The 22,335-nt window shown below is 35.6% G+C and overlaps 1 protein-coding gene across 4 annotated transcripts in view; it reads right to left on the bottom strand.

The window, feature by feature from the left end:
- The window catches only part of TJP1 (tight junction protein 1), a 244,214-nt gene that overhangs the window by 65,429 nt on the left and 156,450 nt on the right, over positions 1–22,335 (bottom strand). For all 4 annotated transcript variants that reach the window (XM_008571114.1, XM_008571122.1, XM_008571130.1 and 1 more), the window contains exon 2: positions 18,766–18,822. In XM_008571114.1, the coding sequence (XP_008569336.1) occupies positions 18,766–18,813 (48 nt within the window). In that variant the 5' untranslated portion in view covers positions 18,814–18,822. The remainder of the gene's footprint in view (positions 1–18,765; positions 18,823–22,335) is intronic.

Raw genomic sequence — 22,335 nt, 5'->3', positions numbered from 1 at the left:
TCCTGAATTTATTTTTGATTTTCAGAAGGGGCCCCGAGGGGATTGGCAGTGCCCAGTGTTTGCACTAGCAAATGATTTAGAAAATTACAGCCTAACATATACACCATTTTTGCCATTTTTTCATAATAAAATATCAATAACTTTGAAAATCATGTGTCAGTTATTTCAACTTGCTTCGAGTATTCCAAAAATCTTTGTAGCAGTAATATACCATAACAATGTCTTACGCACACTGTATACAATAGAAGGTACAGATGCATCATATCAAATATTTTTAAATTACTTATACTTTTAACTAAAGTAAACTATAATAGGCTACATATTTCTAAAGAGCTAAAAATCTTTACCACAACGACTAAGGTCAGCCCAGTACAGAAAAAATTCAAAATATTTCCGAGTTATCAAAAAATCACCTAATCTCAAAGAAATCCATACCATTCCCTAAAAAGGAAATGAAGTGCTCAAGAGTAGTCTAAAGATGTCATCATGCATTCTGTTAGGGCTCCAGAGTCACTAAAACCATAGAAGTATGTTTTTGTATAAGGTTGTACTATACTATGTTCTACAATCCAAACCACAGTTAGTATAAAGGTTAACAGCTCCCTTACTCAGCTATCCAGTCCACAACAGAGGAGACCACATCCACCATGAACAGGACATATGTCATGACCTTCCCTCCCCTCCCAAAGCCTACTGAAGTGGCAAAAAGCCCCCAAAACAAACCTCTTCTTAAAAGAGAGCAAATATCATTGATTTCGCTTCTAGGTATATACATATGTCCACACAAAGTCTAACACACAGATATTCATAGCAGCATCAATCATAATAGCCACAAAGTGAAACAGCCCAAGTGTCCATCACGTGATGAATGGATAAATAAAATGTGATATCTCCACATAATGGAATATCATTCAGCAATAAAAACGAATTAAGTAATGATACTTGCTACAACATGGATGAAACTTGAAGACATTATGCTAAGTGAAAAAGCCAGTCACAAATGTCTGTTTATATTCTATTATTCCACTTTGTTCAGAAAAGGAAATCTATAGAGACAGAAACTAGATTAGTGGTTGTCTAGGGCTAGGGAAGAAATGGAAGGATTGGAGAGTGATGGCTAATGGGTACGGGATTTCATTTCAGGGTGATGAAAATGCTTAAAAATGGCTGCACAATTCTGTGAATATATAAAAAACCAACAAGTTACATACATTAATTGTATGATATATGAATTTTATTGCAATAAAGCTAATACCAAAAGAGGTTAATGTGAAAAAAAGAAACTAATAATGGGAAAAGTTCTGGGTAGCTGAAGACAATGGCAACTACCTGAATCTCTCTCTCTCTACATATCCTCCAAAAATAATATAACAATAACAAATCAACTACACAAAACCATACCCTCATTGTAACTCAAAAACAGAGAATATTCAAAATTGAAAACATCCAGAAGCAAGTTTTTTTTAATTGAAACAATTAATTACACATATTTGTGGGGAACAGAGTTGAATATCAATACCTGTGTACAATGCGTTATGATCAAGTCAGGATAATTAGCATATTCATCACTACAAAACATAATTTCTTTGCATCGAGAACATTCAATCTCCTCTCTTCCAGTCATTTGATAATACGCAGTAAATTCTTAATCACAGAAGCAAGTTTATAATTTCAAAAATAAAATAAAAAATGATTATAGAGAAATTCCTATTAGTACAGCATTAGAAAACATAAGAGACTACTTTGCAAATTCAAGCAAATTCAAATAAATTTGAAAACCTAAATAAAACATAATTTCCTAGCGAAATATAGATTATCAAGATTGACTCTATCAGAAATAAAAAGCTTAAACAGACCAATTTCTGGAGAAGAAATAGAGAAAATTTTGAGGAAATTATCCCACAAAAAAGCACAAGGCAAAGATGATTTCACAGGGGAATTCTACCAAAATATCAACAACCTCAATGGTCCATACATTGTTCCAGGACACTGAAAATGAAGGAAAGCTTATAAATTCTTATGAAGCAACTATAACATTGATATTGAAACCTGATAACGACTGTCCATGATAGACAGCACCCCCCATAGAACAGCCCATTGTTCATGCGCATCTGTGCAAAAGGATGAAACAAAAATAAGCAAAGACAATACTACATAAATATGCTATTATAAAGGGATTTATTCCAAGAATGCAACATTAACATATTAAGAAATCCATCAGTATAATACAATCTTAAGGATAAATCTAAAGAAAAAAATTCTATGATTATCCCCAAGGTCCTGAAAAAAACCTTTGACAAAACCCAATATTCATTGCTAAGGGGAAAAAAAGTTCAAGAAAATGCACTTGAAACTCTGTGGTAATATGGGTTTTTTTGTTGTTGTTAAAGCAAGGAAAATTCAGCTTCACATACATATGTAGTTAAAAAAGAGAGGAGTTACTTTAGTAGCCTTTTTAGGTAATTATGAATATCCACATTTGATTTTACACCAAAAACTTGATAAGCAGTAGTTTCCTAAAAGACAATCTGAAACTGTATCAGTGAACTTTTTGTACTGTTAAATGAACAGCCATTGGACTATTTTGCACTCTGAATGGGTATTTTATCCATGCATGATTTTATAACAGCATGCCTTGGCCTTTTGGAAAACACTGGTTACCTATTTAGGCTGGTCTTTCAAATGATGACACATCTCAGAATACATTTCTTTATATCACATGTTAATAACACCATCAGTCTCATCAGAAAAGTCCTTATGTACTGAAAAGCAGTGGTAGGTAAAAATTTTCCAAATTTTAGTTTTTGTTTTAAAATTCAATTTTTATTGTTGGCAGCAAATACTATCGGAGTTGTTTTCCTTGAAGCAACAGGTATTCATTCATTTTGGAGAAAAATGTTTGTCAAATATTCAAGTTTGGATAACCATTCATTCCTTCAAGTAAACAATCATTCCTTCAAGTAAAAATGGTGTCCATCCCCGCCTCCCCAACACACAAATACAGAGATGGGTAAGCTTGCAACTCAAACAATCACACAAGTATTTCAGAATAAGGCAGAAAAGCTTGTGCACATCTCCCATTTCCACACACAGACTATTGAAAAGAAGTGTACTTAAGGGTTGAGATGCAGTAAAACTAATCAATTTTTACTGCTTCAAGTCATTCTGAAGTAAAACTGGAATTGTTCTTTTAAGCCAAACTATGAATTTGTGGCAATGACTGCAAACTGTGGGCTACAGAGCCCACAGTTTTACCCACTACTGCTTCTGAACCTTCACTCAAATGACACAGTGAAGAAGACAAAAAACATTTTCATTTGTCATGAAAATAGTTCTGCCCTTGAACCTCAAAAGGTTTCAGGGACCTTTAGGGGTCTATAGGCCATACTTTGAAAATGTTGGTATTAGAAGTTACTTTAAAAAGGAGAGGGAAAAAAAGAGCACCCCCCCATGATAAAACAGACAATTTACAAAAGATATATGAGATGTTAAAACACAAATAAATGAAAATTAAAACCACACTTAAGGGCTGGCCATTTAGCTCAGGTGATTAGATTGAAGTGCTGACAACACCAAGGTCCAGGGTTCATTCCCTGTACTGTCCAGCTGCCAAAAACAACAAACAAAAAACCACACCACAAATGGTAAAAATTAAAGTGTGACAACACATTTTGTTGCGAAGCTGAAGGGAAAGAGGCACTCTAAGAAGACACTGCTGATTGGCATGCAAACTGCTACAACTCTTTAGTAGGGGAATCTGGAAATATCTAACAAAACTACAAAATGCACTATCTTTTGACAGAACAACCAGTTTCTAGGAATGTATCATGAAGATACATATATATATTCCAACAGTATGAAAATATACATGTACAAGTTTACTCATCGCAGATTGTAATTGCAAAATACTGGAAAAAACCTAAACACCCAAGAGTAAAGGATTATTCTTTCCCTCTCTTTTTTCCTCCATGGAAAAGGTGGGGGGGCTTTTACTCTAGGTACTTTAATACCGTGCATTTATATCTTGCTTGGTAATTCTTTTATTTAAAAATTTAACATAAAAAGAAAAGAAAAAGAAATGCCAAAAAAACATCAGGAACTTCCAATAGGAAGGCAGAGATGAGAAGATACTTTCTTAAGAATTACCTGTGAGCAAGTAAGTGCAGTTTGGGCCCCAGTGAGGTAAGACCTAAAACTGAGACCAGACCACTGGGTCCCATGCAGTTCAGGCACCTAGCCGGGGCATATAATCCCGCCACATCAGGACTTGCCACAGTTCATTTGATGACTAATCAGAAAAAATCTGATTTCCTACCCTGGCTACAGATGAGAATCATTTGCAAACAGTTTCAAAAATGCTTGCTAATGTGACCTATACCAATTAAGTAAAAATGGAGGTGACCTGGCAGGCATTTTTATTTTTTTAAAGCCCCTAGGTGATTCTAATAAGCAGCCAGGGCCAACTGCAACCTTAATTGTTTTGTGAAAATCAGACCAAAACATCAAAAAATTTCAAAGGGCTCAGTGATTCCACACTTTCTCTTACCTCCACTGCACTACAATTTATCCTTCACCATGTTGGCAGCATTATCACTCTAAAAGACCTAACCCAGTAGGTCCAAATTCCTTAGCATATAATAGCCTTAAATACAACTCCAACTTGCTTCCCAGAATCCCAGTCTTCGCTCTAAACCTGCTTAACTACTGATCCCTGTCATGTTAATGCTTCTGCTCCTCCTCTCTGCCTAGGATTCCTTTAGCACCTCATCAATCTTGCAAGCTTCAGCTCTTCCTTCAAAACCTAGGTTTAGTGCCCTCTCATTCATAAAATCATCCTTGCTTCTCACAGGAGCACCTCCCAGAGCACATGTATACATTTCTACTTAACACATGGCACTAGTAGGCTGGGTATCAAGGCCCCATTTGGGAGGAATTCACATATTCATTTACATATTCCAGCTCAATACAACCCTGCAGGGGGCCTGATACAAAGTGGCTTATCAGATTAGCGAGCTGAAACAAGCATATGATTGATAATTCAGTTTAATTTTAATTCTATTCCTCTTTATAGAGAGTTGTCTTTTTTTATACTAGCACTAACTTGAGCACTAAAAACTCAGAATTCTGGAAAAATTAACAGCAACGGTAGTACACACGGTTGAATCTTCCTGAACTCCCAAATAAAAACAGGCAGAGCAAAGCTACATAAACCAAAAATCCATGGACATTTACAACAAAACCAGGGGACTAATAGATTCCCTTGGAAGTGCAAAATGCAAGCAGCTGGGAATGTACAACTAGCTATGAGACTTGTTTAGCACATGTACATGCATGTGAGCGCACACGTGAGAAAACCAAGCCAATTTCTAAACACTCAAAAAGACTAACTTTATATAAAAATGAGCAAAAGAAAACTATTGGGATCAAACCCCCTATAAAGCTACTATAAAAGATAATGAGTATCAAGGGCTGGCCAGTTAGCTGAGTTGGTTAGAGCATGGTTCTGATAACACCAAGGTCCATAGGTACCGGCCAGCTGCCAAATAAAGCCCAAACCAAAAAGAAACAAAAAAAAAAACAACAACAAAAAACCCCACATAGATAATGCACAAACATAATATGTACCAGAATAAGACCCCTACAGACAATGAAAGAAGACCAAAAAGAGTGCTTAAGAAAAAAAAAAAAGGATCAAAACTTACTACTATAAAACAAGCTAAAAGGCACTAAGAAAATGATGCAGAACATGAAAAAACTTAATTAGAAAAACTCAGAAATAAGTAACAGAATTCAAGAACAAATTAGAAATTTTAAAAAGTCATTTTAGATATGAGAAATTCAAGACCAAATATGTAAACAATATCTTAAGAGAAATACAAAGTGAAAAGCAGAAAACTTTTTAAAAACCAAAAAGAAATGGTGCAAGAGATGTTATAAAAAGGATTTGAGAAAAAAGTACAGACACTGAAAAGAGGCAAAAAGAGATATAACGTACAAATAGTAGGAGTCCCTAAAGAAGCAAACCAAAATAAGGAAAGAAAAAAAAATAGTAAACTATAATAAAAAGCTTTCCTGATAACTGTTCTTGAGACAATTGAAACTACATACTTAAACAGTGCACATCACTGTAGATATCTGAGTTATCTGAAAATCAATCAAGAGGGAATAACACCAAGATATATTAAAATAAAATTACTAGATTTTAGCCAAAAATTTTATATCCAACAAAACTGACCTTCAAGTGTAAAGGGCACAGATAAAACAGTCAACATGCAAGAACACAGGGAATACTTTCTTCATAAACTCTTCCTAAGGAATCTAATAGAGAATAACTTTCTGATAAAACAACGAGAGACATGGATAGAACCGGTGATAAGCATTACATATATACTTATTTACCATACTAAGATTAAATGAGGGTTAAAGGGTTAAATGATATAACAGCTATATAATCTAGATATAGTAAAAACCATTTCAAAACACAGGGAGAGAAACGGTATGTGTTAAATTTTACTGTTTTCAGTAATCAAAATTGATAGTGGTATTACTCTGAGGCAATCACATGCTTAGAACTAGACTAAGAGACTTTGTCCTCATATATCTTTACCATAAAAATTTTGTAGGTGTGTCAAAAGATAGTGTTTTTTAAATATGTTTAACATGAGATGTCTGAGATAATGTTTAGCTTTTCGAGATAGAAGAAAGGGCATCAAAGAATTTTATTTTCACCATATTTCAATCTTTTGAGTCCATAAGCACCCACAAGCAGCAATAATTTACGTGTTTACATATTTGCCTGGTCAGGAAACTGAATTTGTGTTAGCACTGGTGAACAAGGGGCCTGAAATCTTTTCAGCTATTTGTCCAGTTTTTCTAGACACTAGCCATGCCCATTCCTTTACATACAGTTACAACTGCTTTTGCACTGAATAGGTACAAAAGGGACCCTATGTTCTGCAAAGCCAAGCTATTTACCATTTGTACCATCTGGTCTCTTACAGAAAAGGTTTGCCCACCCGGATTCCTTAAAAAAAAAAAAAGTTCTTGAGGGCCGGCCTGTGGCTCACTCGGGAGAGTGCAGCGCTGGTAGTGCCGAGGCCACAGGTTCGGATCCTATATAGGGATGGCCGGTGCACTCACTGGCTGAGCATGGTTCGGACGACACCGTGCTGAGGGTTGTGATCCCCTTACCGGTCAAAAAAAAAAAAAAAAAAAAAAGTTCTTGAAAGCTGACTCAGTTGCAGAAATAACTGTTTCATCTCTTCTCCGAAGATTCTTCTCTGTTCCCATCAAATATGCCCAGTTACCTACTTCAAGATTCCCCCTTGTTGCCTTTTTTATTCTCCCATTTTTTCCATGCCAAACTTGCACAATCAGCTAACCTAATCATAACTTTCCTCACCAATTCTAGTCTTACTCCTTCCCCCTTATTCTTCCACCCAATCCTCAACACTCAATGGAAACTTCCTAGTCATTTTTTTTTTCACAGTGGCCACTGAGATCACAGGATTTTATTTTATTTATTTATTTATTTTTTTTTGTCTTTTTTCCGTGTCCGGCAACGGATCGCAACCCTCAGTGTTGCCCCCGTACCGGACCGGGGACCGGCGACGGGATCGCAAGCCTCGGCGTTGCTCCCGCGCCTCGCTCAGCCAGTGAGCGGGAGCCAGTCCGTACGTGGGATCCGAACCCTCGGACGGGAGCGCTGCCGCGCTTCCCAAGCGGCGCACTATCCAGTGCGCCACCGGGCCGGCCCAGATCACAGGATTTTAAAACCAAATGGATTCTCAGCAATCATCTGATCCAACTCCCTTTTTACAAATGAAACCAGAAGCCTTGGGTCCTATGTGTTTCTCTCCTACTTGCCAATTAGACCTCCATAAATTTGAGTTCTCTCATCTGAATAAAACAGATTAGGATTTTATCAACTTTAGTATACTACAATTCTACGAAGTCACAAGAGATTTTAAAGGCCTATTCAAAATTAGTTAGTAGTAAGCCCACACTAGATTTCAAGTCACAAGACCCAACCAAGTTCTACCGATTTTCTACCTTACCTTGGTAAGTTCTCAAAATGTTGCTTAAATCTTCTGTGACTGTCAGATTGGTTCCTTTTTTTATTTTTATTTTTTAAGCTCTGTGTCCAATGGCTACTCAAATTGTGTGTCTCCACGTATTCTTACACAGTGACTCTTACAGTTCTGATTCCCAGACTACAGCTTTCACTTCTTGTTCCTGTTCCATTTTCCTATTTCCAGCTTCTTAAAGAACACCTCCAACTGTCCTTCTCAAAACTGCCATCTTCCCTACAAAAATCAGCCTCAACACCAATACTCTATACTTAAAAAACAAATGAACAAACTTTGCCTCCTGCCTTACCAAATTTCCTACTTTTTATAGTGACCTCCATGCAGTTTATGTGACAGGATTACGTAAGTTCTGAATTTCAGAAATTACATTCCAAAAATATTTTTATTAATTCAAAATTAAACTTAAGATAAAGAAATAGCATTGTATGCTGAGGCCAAACCTGGGTTCAAGTTCTAGCTCTTTTGGGGCATTCCACTAGACCTTTCTGAGACTCAGTTTGCTCCATGCAGTTATTAATGCTTACTTCACAATTAAATAAAACTAACAGTTTGAAACATTTATAATGCACTCTATAAATGTAAATAGTAGCCTTATACCACTTAAAGCAAGCCTATCTTAGCTTACCTGCTTGCTTGAGCTTAAATGCTTGCCTTATATCTATCAGCAGTTTGAAGCTGCTCAATAGATAGGTAAGATTACTTTTTTTTGACCAGCTTTATTGAGATATAATTCACTTATCATAAAATCCACCCTTTAAAGTGTATAATTCAATGGTTTTTGGTATACTCACAGGTGTGCAACCATCACCACCATTTTACAATCATCCTAGCAATAAGTTCCCTACCCTTTAGCCATCATCCCTCAATCTCCCCAGTCTGTGCAACCACATATCTACTTTCCATATATTCACCTATTCTGAACATTTCATAAAAACAGAATCATACAATATATGGTCCTTTATGACTGGCTTCTTTTACTTAGCATAATATTTTCAAGGTTCATCAATGGTGTAGCATGTATAAATACTTCACTCTTTATTGCTGAATAATACTCCATTATATATAACACGTTGTTTATTCATTATTCATTAGCTAATGGACATTTGGGTTATTTCCACTTTCTGGCTATATTGAATAATGCTTCTATGAACTCTCACATATAACTTATTATGTGGACATTGTTTTCATTTCTCTTGGGTATACCTAGGAGTGAGATTATTGGATCACATCGTAGCTCCAATGCTTATCTTTTCAGGAACTCCCAAACTGTTTTTTCTACAGTGGCTACACCATTTTACATTCCCAGCAGCAATGCATAAAGGTTCTAATTTATCCCTTTCCTTGGCAACACTAGTTATTGTCTGTCTTTGTGTTTATAGCCATTCTAGTGAGTATAAAAGGATATCACACTGTGGTTTTTCATATACATTTCCCTGATGCCAATGACATTAAGCATCTTTTCATGTGCTTGTTATATACCTGTATATCTTCTTTGGAAACATGTCTTTTCAAAGCCTTCATTTTTCAAATGAATTACTTGTCTTGTTATTGTTGAGTTACAGGAGTTCTTTATATATTCTGGAAACGAGTCCCTTATCAGATATATGATTTTCAAGTATTTTCTCCTGTTCTGTGGGTTATCTTTTCACTTTCCTGATAGTGTCCTTTGAAGCATAAAAGTTTCTAATTTTGATGGGGTCCAATTTATGTTTTCTCTTTTGTTGCTTGTGCTTTTGACATCATATCCAATAAACCACTGCCTAACCCAAGATCACAAAGATTTATTCCTGTGTTTTCTTCTAAGAGTTTTATAGTTTGAGTTCTTACATTTAGGTCTATGATCCATTTTCTTTTTTTTTTTTTTTCCTTTTTGTCTTTTTTCGTGACCGGCAACGGATCGCAACCCTCAGTGTCGCGCCCGTACCGGACCGGGACCAGCAACGGGATCGCAACCCTCGGCATTGCTCCCGCCCCTCGCTCAGCCAGTGAGCGGCCGGTCTGTATGTGGGATCCGAACCCTCGGCGGGAGCCCCGCCACACTTCCCAAGCGGCGCACTGTAGCAGTGTGCCACCGGGCCGGCCCGGTCTATGATCCATTTTAAGTTAATTTTTGTATATGGTATGAGGTAGGGGCCCAAATTCACTATTTTGCATGTGGTTAACCAGCTGTCCTAACACCTGCTGTTAAAGACTTTTTCTCCCCCCACTGTATTGTCTTGGGACCTGTGTGCCAAGTTTACTTCTTATCCAAGCACCTCCCTAGTTGAAACGCTTATCAGCTCACCCTTAGATTATCTCCTGACTAGTTTCCTTGCTTTCAATATATTTTCATCACCTTTTAATATTTTAGTATATATTTATTTAATCTTTTACATAATTCTATTTTAGAAAATAAAATAGTGGAGTAGACCAACTCTTTCCTCAGAATCCACCAAATATATGCATTTTCTTTCTACACGAAAGTAAAGAAAGTGTAGATGTATTATGGTAGCAGGAAAGGTGGAACACAGGACTCTGGATGTAGTTACCATCTTAAGCTACAGACCTACAGTTGCAATATGATAGCCCATAGACTTATGGCTTGCTCATCTGAAATATGCTGAAATTATAAAATAAACCCCAATTTTCTCAGACAGTATGAAAAAAAGTGAAGTACAGGTGGAGTATCCTTTACCCAAAATGCTTGAGACCAGAAGTATTTTGGATTTCCTATTTTTTTGGATTTTGGGATATTTGCAAAAACATAATGAGATATTTTGGGATTGGGACCCAACTCTAAACACGAGATTCATTTATGCACGCATCCTATACACACAGCCTGGGGGTATTTTTATACAATATTTTTAACAATTAAAAAAAATGTGACTGTGACCAATCATATGAGGTCAGGTGTGAAATTTTCCACTACAGCATTATGACAGCAATCAAAAAGCTTCAGATTTTTGAGGATTTTGGATTAGGGATGCTCAACTTGTATATCAATTCTTAAATATTGATTACATGTTGAAATTATTAATATTTTGGATATATTGAGTTAAATAAGATCTACAAAAATTAGTTTCACCTGTTTTTTTTAAATGGGAACACTAAAAAATTTAAACTTACATATATGGTTTACATTACATTGCTACTGGACTATGCTGCTGTAGACCTAAGAGTGACTTTGTTGAACACTGTTGGTCTCCTCGGGAATTAAATTTTATTGGGCATAACTAAGTACCAAGCATTAAGGGGTGAATATGAAATTGACTAATATTTCTAACCCTTGAGAAAGTTATAATGCAGTTGATGGGGTAGGCCCCTATTCTCCTGAGGTATATGAGTACTTCAAAAAGTTCATGGAAACATAAAGGATACTATGAATATTTCCATGAACTTTCTGAAGTGCCCTCATACATTCATCTGTTACTGAGGACCAATGGAGAGATCAGAATCCATGAGGAACTTGCTTCTTCTCTGATATAATTCCAAGGTCTACAACAGTGTTTGATATACAGCAGAACACCAAAAAATTACTCAGCCTTAAAGAATGAAGGGGAGGAGGATTTCCACAGATTCTAGCATTCTAAGATGAAGAAAGTTTCCTCTGAGAATGCAAACTGAAGAATGAAGCATATCATATATTACTCTTGATGGTGAATAGCAGTAAATGTTTTAGTTCACAGGATTTTTATTCGTTTCAAAGTTACCTCGACCTTTCTTATAAATGACTATCATATGTCAAGGAATATGGATTTGCCCTTACTTGGCAATACAGAGTATCTATACTACAGGTTATTGCCAAAAGAATATAACTTCAAATTATCTCCTTCACTTATTACCAATGCCAAAAGCCCACTTGTTCACCTCAGAAAGAACAGACTTTCTTGTTCCTCTGTCAGTGTTAACTGTGGTGCCAGAGACCATGGCCCTCCATTTCAAACTGGAGCATTTAAAAAAATTAAATATTTAAAAAATATTATTAATATTTTAAAAACAGTAGGAATCCCATCCCAGACCAACTCAATCAAAATCTCTGTTGGATGGGGATGATTCAGCTGGTTCCTCTTTATGACAAACCTGGAAAGCCATTGCTCTAGATTAGTGGTCAGCAAACTATGGGTCAGAGGCCAAATTCAGCCAGTTGTCCATTTTTGTAAAGAAAGTTTTGCTGGAACAAAGCTACAGCTGCTTTTGCAACACAGCTGCACAGCTGAGTAGTTGTGACAGAGATTTATGTCCTGCAAAGCCTGAAATATTTACTTACTATCTGGTTCCTTAAAGAAAAAGTTTGCTGACTCTGCTCTAGAAAGACTAAATTTTATTCTGGATCAACTCAGACCACCACAGGACTGAGATAACTGAAAGTACTGTTATGCACCCTCAGAGAATGAAGTCAACTGAGTTATGCTTTGGTCTAAGTCTATCAACTTGCACTGACAAGACTATTTTTAAAAAACCTTCAAAAACCAATTCCTAGAGGGATGGTTATTAGGACTTCCATTCTGTCACAGTCTCTCTTTGATGAGGCTCAGAGGCAACACAGCCCTGTGTTCCCAGCGTAACAGTTAACATATTTAAAAACCAAGGAATTACCTGTATCTTCTGATGACATTTTTCTGGGCTTGTAGCCCTCTTGTGGCAAAAGAAAACTAAAGCACAGAAAGAAATGAGGTACAGAATAGAACCTACACTAATAATCTAGACAGTTCTCAGACTTGCCTGAGTATTATCTACCATGATGAGTTAGTATGACACTTTCAACATGTTCAAAAAAATCAGATTCTGTTTTTTCAATGTTCAGGATCTTTCCCCACATCCCTTAAGCTAATGTGACACAGATCTTTAATAAATATATTTAGTACTTCCCCACACCTGAATTCCTAATAAAACCTAGCAAAATAGTACAAAGGAGACACATATTTTAGCCAATTTAAGTCTCATTTTATTTTGCTTACTTATATTAGAGAAAACAAGTGTAAGGTGATAATGGCAAATTACCCTGTGGTCTTCAATAAATCTGGTTTCTACTAAAGAAGCTATGAAAAAGAAGAGCAATTTAACTCAACGTAAGCAGAAGAATAAAAATATGAAGAGCAGAAATCAATGAAATAGAAAACATAAAATAAAGAATATCAATGAAAACAAAAGCTGGCATTTTGAAAAGATCTGTAAAATTGTCAAACCTCGGGGCCGAGCCCGTGGCGCACTCGGGAGAGTGCGGCGCTGGGAGCACGGCGGCCCTCCCGCCGCGGGTTCGGATCCTATATAGGGATGACCGGTGCGCTCACAGTGTTCACTGGCTGAGCGCGGTGCGGCCAGTCTCAAAAAAAAAAAAAAGGACAAAAAGAAAAAAAAAGAAAACTGTGTACAAATCTGGGAAAGAGGCATGTGGGTAGGGATATGGTAAAGTACATGAAGAATGATCTTTGTATCACATGTATCACATGTTAAGGCCCACCAGAGAGCATTCACCCACAGAAGAGGCATTTAACATCCACGTGGACAGAATAACCTGGATGTTTGATGTCAGCCAACCTCTACCACTGGATAAACAGGTGCCGGCACAATTGATTTATAAAAAAAAAAAAAAAAGGAAAAAAAAAAAAAAAAAAAAATTGTCAAACCTCTAGCCAGACTGACCAAGAAATAAGAGAAAACATAATTACTGGTATCAAGAATGAAAAAAGGGACATCATAATAGACCATTCAACATTAAAAATAAGGAATGGAGGGAGGGGGGAGGGGGTTTAGGAAGTGACAGGTTGGGCAAAGGGTATAAAGAAATACCACAATTTGTAAAAATGAATAGGCTAATAAAAATTTAAAATAAAAAAAAGGGAATATTATGAACAATTTTATGCCCTTAAATTTAACAACTTAGATGATAGAGACAAATACTTTGGAAGATAAACTACCAAAGCTACAAAATACAAACAAACCAGCAAACAAACAAAACCTAACAAAGAAGAAATACATAACATGAATAATCCAACATAAAATTTAAAAAACTGAATTTGTAATTCAAAACCTCCCCACAAAGAAAACTCTAGCATCAGATGGCTACACTGTTGAATTCTACTAGATATTTAAGGGAAAAATAATGTCAATTGTACATGACATTATTCTCCACCAGAAACTGCAAGAGGAAGAAACACTTCAAACTCCTTATTTTGAGGTTAGTAGCTTTCTCCAATACCAAAACCTAATGAAAATAATATAAGAAAAAAAAGTACTGACCAATATTGCTCATAAACATTGAAACAAATATATCAGCAAATCAATCCAACAACATATAAAATAGATAAATTGATTTACCTTAGGAATGCAAGGTTGTTCAACAATCAAAAAGCAAGAAATTCATCATATCAGCAGATTAAGAAGAAAACCCATATGATAATCCCAATAGATCCTTGCCAAAAAAAGCATCAATAAAATTCAACATCCATTCATGATTGGAAAAGAACCAACTCTCAGTAGTCTAACATAAAAGGGAACTTCCTCAACCTAATGAATGGCAAAAAAGAAGTACAAAGAAACTTCGTTAACCTAATAAAGGGCATCAACAAAAACATACTTAATGATGAAAGACAGAATGCTTTCACCCAACATTAGGAGTAAGACAAGTATGTCTGCTCACAATTCCTGTTCAGCAACATGCTTATTGTACCTAGCCAGTGCAATAAGGCAAGAAAAAGAAATAAACAGCATACAGATTGGAAAGAAAGAAATAAAACTGCCTCTATTAAGCATGACATGACTGTCTATGTAGAAAAATACAAAGGAATCTATAAAAAAAAATTCCTGGAACCAGTAAGTTTTAAAAAGTTACTAGGTTGCTATATTAAAAAAAAGAATTGGCCATCCTAATCCAAAGGAATGGAAATCATCAAGTCGAAGGTATACTTGTTTCCCAATGTTCATTGCAGCACTCTTCACAATAGCCAAGAGCTGGAATCAGCCCAAATGTCCATCATCGGATGAGTGGATATGGAAAATGTGGTATATCTACACAATGGAATACTACTCAGCTATAAAAACGAATGAAATACTCCCATTTGCAACAACATGGATGGACCTTGAAAGAATAATATTAAGTGAAATGAGTCAGGCAGTGAAAAAGAAATACCACATGTTTTCACTTATTGGAGGGAGCTAAAGGTGAATGAATCAATTCACACACATACATACACACACACGCACTCTCACACACACTACTCACACAAAAACAAACAAACAGCAACAACAACATCAACAACAACAACAACAACAAAAAAGGGAGGGGGGGAGAGGAAGATTTAACAACCTCAACTTTTTTTTTTTGAAGTTCTTACAACGAGAAAATGGAGGGGACACATCTGGGTGAGAGGGGGAAGAGGGAGGAGGGAGGGAGGTTTTGGTGATGGGACACAATAACTAACTACATTGTATATTGACAAAATAAAAATAAAAATAAATAAATAAATAAATAAATAAATAAACATAAAAAAAATAATAAAAAAAAGAATTGTATTTCTACATACCATTTACAATACCACCAAAAACTCTTAGATATTTAACTAAAAACCTAACAAAATGTGTGCAGAATCTGTATGCCAAAAACTTCAAAACAGTAATGAAAGAAATCAAAGAATGGGAGGATACACTATGTTCACAGTTTGAAAGACTCAGTATTAAGATGTTAATTCATCCCAAATTAATCTATAGATTCAGTGCAATTCCAATAAAATCTGGCAGATTATTTTGTTGGTAAAAATTGACAAGCTTATTCTAAAATTTATATAGAACAACAAAAGAACTAGAATATCCAAAACAATTTTTAAAAATACAACTTTGGAGGATTTATACTTGATTTCCATGCTTAATGTAAAGCTACTGTAATCAAAGGAGAAATAACTGGTAAAGGCACAAACAAATGAATCAACAGAACAGACTAGGGAGTCCAGAAATAGACCCACATGTATACAGTAAATTGATTTTTGACAAAGGAAGAAAGGCAATTAAATGAAGAAATGATAATCTTTCCAACAAAATGGCTGCTCAAGATATTGGACACCCATATGAAAAAAAATTTTAATTTTTAAAAATTGTACATACAAATTTTAAGTGAAATAAAACTTCTAGAAGAAAAGACATGAAAAAATCTTTGTAACCTTGGATTTGACAAAGAATTCTCAAATATGAAACCAAAAGCATGATTGCTAAAAGCAAAAATTAACAAATTTAAATTCTTCCAAATTTAAAACTTACACTCAGCAAAAGCCACCGTTAAGAGAAGGAAAAGGCAAACCACAGACTGAAAAAAATATTTACAAAACAATACCTGATAAAGAACCTGTATGTAGGGCTGGTGAGTTAGCTCAGTTGGTTAGTGAAGCCTTATAACCCCATGGTCATGGGTTCAGATCCTGTACTGGCCAGCAAAAAAAAAAAAAAAAAAAAGAAAAAAAAGAAAGAACCTGCATCCTGAATAAACAGTATAAAGAACTCTCAAAACTCAATAATAACTTCTGTATACCAAAGGTAACAACCAACAGAACAAAAAGACAATCCACAAAATGGGAGAAAATATTTGAAAATCATGTATCTGATGAGGGGTTTATATCTACAATATATAAAGAACTCCTACAACACAAAACCAACAACAAAAACCTGATTAAAAAATGAGCAAAAAACTTGAATAGATGGTAAATTTTATGTATTATTTTACTACAATTTTTTTTAAAAACCTGAATAACAAGAACACAAATAACCTAATTAAAAATGGGCAAAAGATTTGAATACATTTTACCAAAGATACACAGATGACAAATAAGCACATCAAGAGATACTTAAGTTCACAAGTATTTAGAGAAATGCACAACTGAAGTGAGATACCACTAGACAACTCTTAGAATGGCTACAATCAAAACAAACAAACAAGACTTGATGAGGATAAGGAGCAAGTGAAGGATACACTGTTGGTGGGAATGCAAGATGGTAGAGAGTTTGGCAGTTTCTTATAAAATTAAACAATCACTTACCACACAACCCACAGCAATTCTATTCCTAAGTATTTACTCAAGAGAAATGAAAAGTTATGTCCTCTGTACACTAAAGCAGGTTTATTCATAATCACCAAAAACTGTAAACAACCCAAGCACACCACAACTAGAGAATGAATGAATAAATTATTACATTATACAATGGAGTGCTACTCAGCAATAATAAGGAACTACTGACACAAACAACATCATGGAGAAATCTCAAATGTGTAAGACTAAGTGTAAGATGTCAGTCTCAAAAAGCTACAGATTGTATGAGTCCATTCATATGACTTTCTGGAAAAAGTGAAAGTATACGAACAGAAAACGGATCAGTGATTGTGAAGTGCTCAGGGTGAAAGGACTGGTTGACTACAAATGGGTGCAAGGGAAAGTTTTAGGGTGATAAAATTGTTCTATATTTTAATTGTGGTGGTGGTGTTACCTGACTACATGTGTTTGTCAAAACTCAGAACTGTACATTAAGGATAAACTTTACTGTATGCAAATTACATCAATAAAAATAATAAAGGTATTAAGAAAAATAAATGTAATAAAATAATACCAAATCATTATGATATCATGACTGGCCAATTAAACAGTCAGAAGGTATGATTGTTTTATATGTTTAATCATATATATCTGATTTAAATGTGCTATCTATCAGAACATTTCAAACAAAGGAAGGCCATATTTCAGCTTTACAAATGAAAAGTTAAGGTCAGTGTTATTTAATGATTTCCTTCACCATTAATGAGACATAAAAAAGCTGACTATATCTTATCTGAAATCACTTTTTTAATAATTAATTTATCTATTATGGACAGGATTCAAACATTCATGAGACAATCAGGGGCAGGGTCCAGGAACTTAATTTTCCCTCTTTCCATCTTCCTAATCATGGATACAACTGGTAGAAATAGTAAATGTGAAGTATATGGCCTATATTTAAATATTCTCTAATCTTTTTCTGTACATTCTCTGAAGGAGAGGGTAATCAGTAGAGTCAGTTCTCTTCCAAGTGAGGATGGGGAGAATTTGGGGAGATAATTTATGAATTTATAAAAGCATGAGTTGGCCATTAGTCCCATTTTAAACATGTGAAAACCAAGGCTATCAAATGGGGTTGGATCACATGCCCATTTCTAAAGCAAGAGAAAGTCAGAACTAGAATTCAAATTTAGGGCAGTCTCATTTCAGACAAATTTCTCACTCCTACCAAACTTACTACTAATCTTTCTCCACCCATCTGCAATTGTTTAAGCAACAGCTTGGGTCTACATGTTTCAAATCAACAAGTATCTTTTAAATTTTATTATGTTTAATTTTAAACCCCAAGCCAACCATACATGCATATACACTCAGAAAGGTTGAAGCAATATATAATTTAGAATAATATACAGTCTTTGATCACTCAAAATTTAAAAATCACTTACTTTCTTAAGTTAGGAATAAAAACAGCAAATAAATTACAACCAAAAGGATATATGAAAAAGTAATCATGTTCATTTTTGACCTTAATAATTTATTGCAACTCCAATTTTAAACAAAAGAATATAGAAAAAATTTTCCCCTTTCTTCTGGCTTCCTGACATCTGGCTTTTCTCTATTGTTTTCAAAAGCTGCCAGTATCCTGAGTTATACACAGATTATTTACTGTAACAGAAACTTACCCTGTGAAGCGTCACTGTGTGTTGTTCCCATATAGCTGTTTCCTCCATTGTTGTGTTCTGATAAAGGAAAAGAAAAACAAATCATTTACCTTTTAAGAAAATATCTTTAATAAAGTGAATGAGAACATCCAGGAAAAATTTAGCACACTGAAATAACAAAATTCATACTACTAATATTAGAGAAACTCTGAAAGGAGTTTAATAATTATAGAAGGTTTTTTGTTTGCTTTTAAGAGACAGGAAACTACACACAGGAACTTCCTTTGTTTTTAATTTGGAAAGATGCTGCTCTATATCCACTGCACGCCAGCTGAAATCAGTATTCAAGCTAATTCTGCAACTTTATACTTAACATCAGATAGAAAAGGATGAAAGTTGGAACAGTATTATTTAAAAATATCTAATAGCATATAAATATTTAAAAGCATTCCTTATATTGTGCAAAGGAAGGAAAAGTTAAATACCTCTGAACTAAGTAATTATAAATATACATGTTACAGGAAAACAGATAAGACCATTGATAGGTTTGATCAATCATTGCCTTAAAAATCACAATTAAACACTATTGCTCTACCTAGTTTCAGTTTTAGTACGGAATTACCTTCTCAAGCTTCATTTATAACCATAAGAAAAAAAATGGCTTTTCTAGTATATGTATCACCCACATGTACACACACACACAAGAAAAAAAGAAAAATGAACTACCACCACCAAAACTCCCCCAAGAATCATAAAACAAATGTGATACAAGCTCCAACATAGGTCCTACTCAAACCATAATGTAGTTCAGTTTCATCTCCTGCATGAACCTCTCACTAGAGAGAAAAATAAATTACTATCTAAGGGATGAGCACTAAAGCATTCAAAATAAATTTCTTTTACATTGGGTTAATTGGTCTTGGACACTTAAGGTTTCTCTTAATGTTACCATTCTATGAAACTGGGGCTCCTAAAAACGTATTTACTTGTAAGAAAATTTTTTTAAAAAGATTTTTCAGAATTATCAAAAGGTAGGAACGAGGAGAATGCTGAGCATGACATTCTCAGAACATCACTCATTACCACGGTTATAAATGCCTAATTCACAAGTGAGAAGTGTTTTCTGTTACACTGCTATCATTAGCATCATGAGAATATGCCCACAAGGTGCCACGGGCCCACTTCTCCTTTCCCATAGCAACTTTAATTGAAGATTAATGCCACTTTTGAAAACTTGCTTCCCTAAACTGAAAGCAACTAGATTAACTTTCCTGCCAGATGAATAAGAGAGAAAGGATCTCTCTGTTCACTCCCATAGATAAGAACTGCCAACCTTACCAGAGTTTTGTTTCAACCTACCAATCAAGTGCAGCAAAACCTCCCTTTAATGAGACCTATGCCGGAAACAAAGCTATTTTGTTTTTTAACAAAAACTGACCTGGATTTAATGCATTAAAAAACTTTCATCCATCAATGTGAAGCAGTCATGAGTAAATCTGCTAAACATCAACAGTCCCACTAAGATGTACATTATAAAAACATCTGCAATGATGGCCAGTTTGTCCAATCTCAGTTGACTTTAAGAATGAGAACTGCTTGCACAGCTCTAAGCTCATTTTTTCTTGATCCAATTCCTTAAACAGTAACATTGCTTCACTGTCTTTTTAATCCCTTTCCTACCAGTCCAAACGCAAGTGATCTGATAACCGGCACTTAACTCTCCCTGATAACATACTCTTTGGTTTGAAACAGTTTATCATCCTCCATATGGTTTTGATGACCACATAATTTCCATTTTGTAAAGGAATAGTAGCCAAATGGGGAAATTCATTTACTGTCGGGGGGGGGGCGGGGACAGGTTATGAAACAACTTGGACACTGTCATCCTAATTTTGTTTAAACATGAGTAGGAAAAAAAGGCTGTAAGATTACACAAAATGTTAACGCTGATCATCCTCAAACTGAGGTGGGTGACATTTTTCCATCAGGTGCTTGTTTTACCTTCTTGCATTCCTTTCTCCATTTCCAATCAGAACAAATTGGCTATTCACTAAATCCAATTCTTACTTGAAATCTCAAATATCTATTTTTTTTTTCTTTTTTGTCTTTTTTATTGACCGGTAACGGGATCGCAACCCTCGGTGTTGCACCCGCACCGCGCTCAGCCAGTGAGTGGGAACCGGTCTCCACATGGGATCCGAACCCTCGGCGGGAGCACCGCCACACTCCCAAGCGGCGCACTCTCCAGTGCGCCACCGGGCCGGCCCTCAAATATCTATTTTTAACTTGGCTTTTAGGAAAATCAAATAATGTTTAAAAGAATTATGCTATGTATTATTATTAATTATAAAAGTGTTCTATTATTAGTAAGGGACCTATATACATTAAGGTCTTTTTTTCTTTTCTTTTCTTTTTTTTTTTTTTGTCTTTTTTTCGTGTCCGGCAACGGATCGCAACCCTCAGTGTCGCACCCGTACCAGACCGGGACCGGCAACGGGATCGCAACCCTCGGTGTCGCGCCCGCACCTCACTCAGCCAGCGAGCGGGAACCGGTCTGTATGTGGGATCCGAACCCTCGGCGGGAGCGCCACCGCACTCCCAAGCGGCGCACTGTAGCAGTGCGCCACCGGGCCGGCCCCATTAAGGTCTTAATGTACAATCTCTAGGAGGAATAAAATAGGAAATTTAAATGATTTTGTTTGTACAAGTTAAGGTGAAAAAATAAAAATATTAAAACATAATTGTTCTCAGCATTCCATGTAAAAAATTAATATGATTTTTTTTCGGCGGGATTAGAAAAAAGTACACATCTCAACCAACTCAGTGGCTTCTCTGTGAAAGTCTAACAGTATTATTAGCTTGATTTATCTGAAGGGAGACCTATGCACAAGAAGGTAACAGAGAATGAAACATCAAAAGGAGTGGTTAATTAGGCTCCTGACCAGCACACATTTAATCCATAATATAAGTGAATAGATAATAAATTAATTACCACTCTTTATCACTTTATTATCTTTTTCAAAAAAAAGCTATAAACAGAGAAACGTATTCCTAGTTTAAATTGCGAAGAATGTCATCGCTCTCTACTCTCTAGTCTTTAATTTGCTTTAGTGGCAAAAGCAGAATTCTATCCACAGTTGTTTACAAAACCAGCAAGTCCTTATGAAGAGTACTGAATGAACTGAGGAATGGATGGATGGACAAATCCACAGATATGTGATAATGCAAATATAAGAAAATGATAATGGCAGAACCTTAGTGGTCGGGATTCGGGTATCATAAAATTCTTTCAACCTTGTTATATGTTTGGAAGTGATCATAATACAATGTTGGGGGAAAAATACGGAGCTCTTTCTAGTAAATCACCCAGAAATTGAAGCTATTAATATAAAACATTTTAGTACCAGTAAATTTATTAAGCACTATTTCCATGAGCACTATATATAAAAAGTTCATTAGAAGCTCAGAATTCTGGGCCGGCCCGGTGGCGCACTGCTACAGTGCGCCACTTGAGAGCGCAGCGGCGCTCCCGCCGATGGTTCGGATCCCACATACAGACCGGTTCCCGCTCACTGGCTGAGCGAGGTTCGG

This window comes from Galeopterus variegatus, unplaced genomic scaffold, assembly GCF_000696425.1.
Source record: "Galeopterus variegatus unplaced genomic scaffold, G_variegatus-3.0.2 Scaffold36, whole genome shotgun sequence".
NCBI classification, from domain to species: domain Eukaryota; kingdom Metazoa; phylum Chordata; class Mammalia; order Dermoptera; family Cynocephalidae; genus Galeopterus; species Galeopterus variegatus.
Note: the sequence above shows the minus strand (reverse complement) of the source record. Positions and strands in the feature narration are given on the sequence as shown.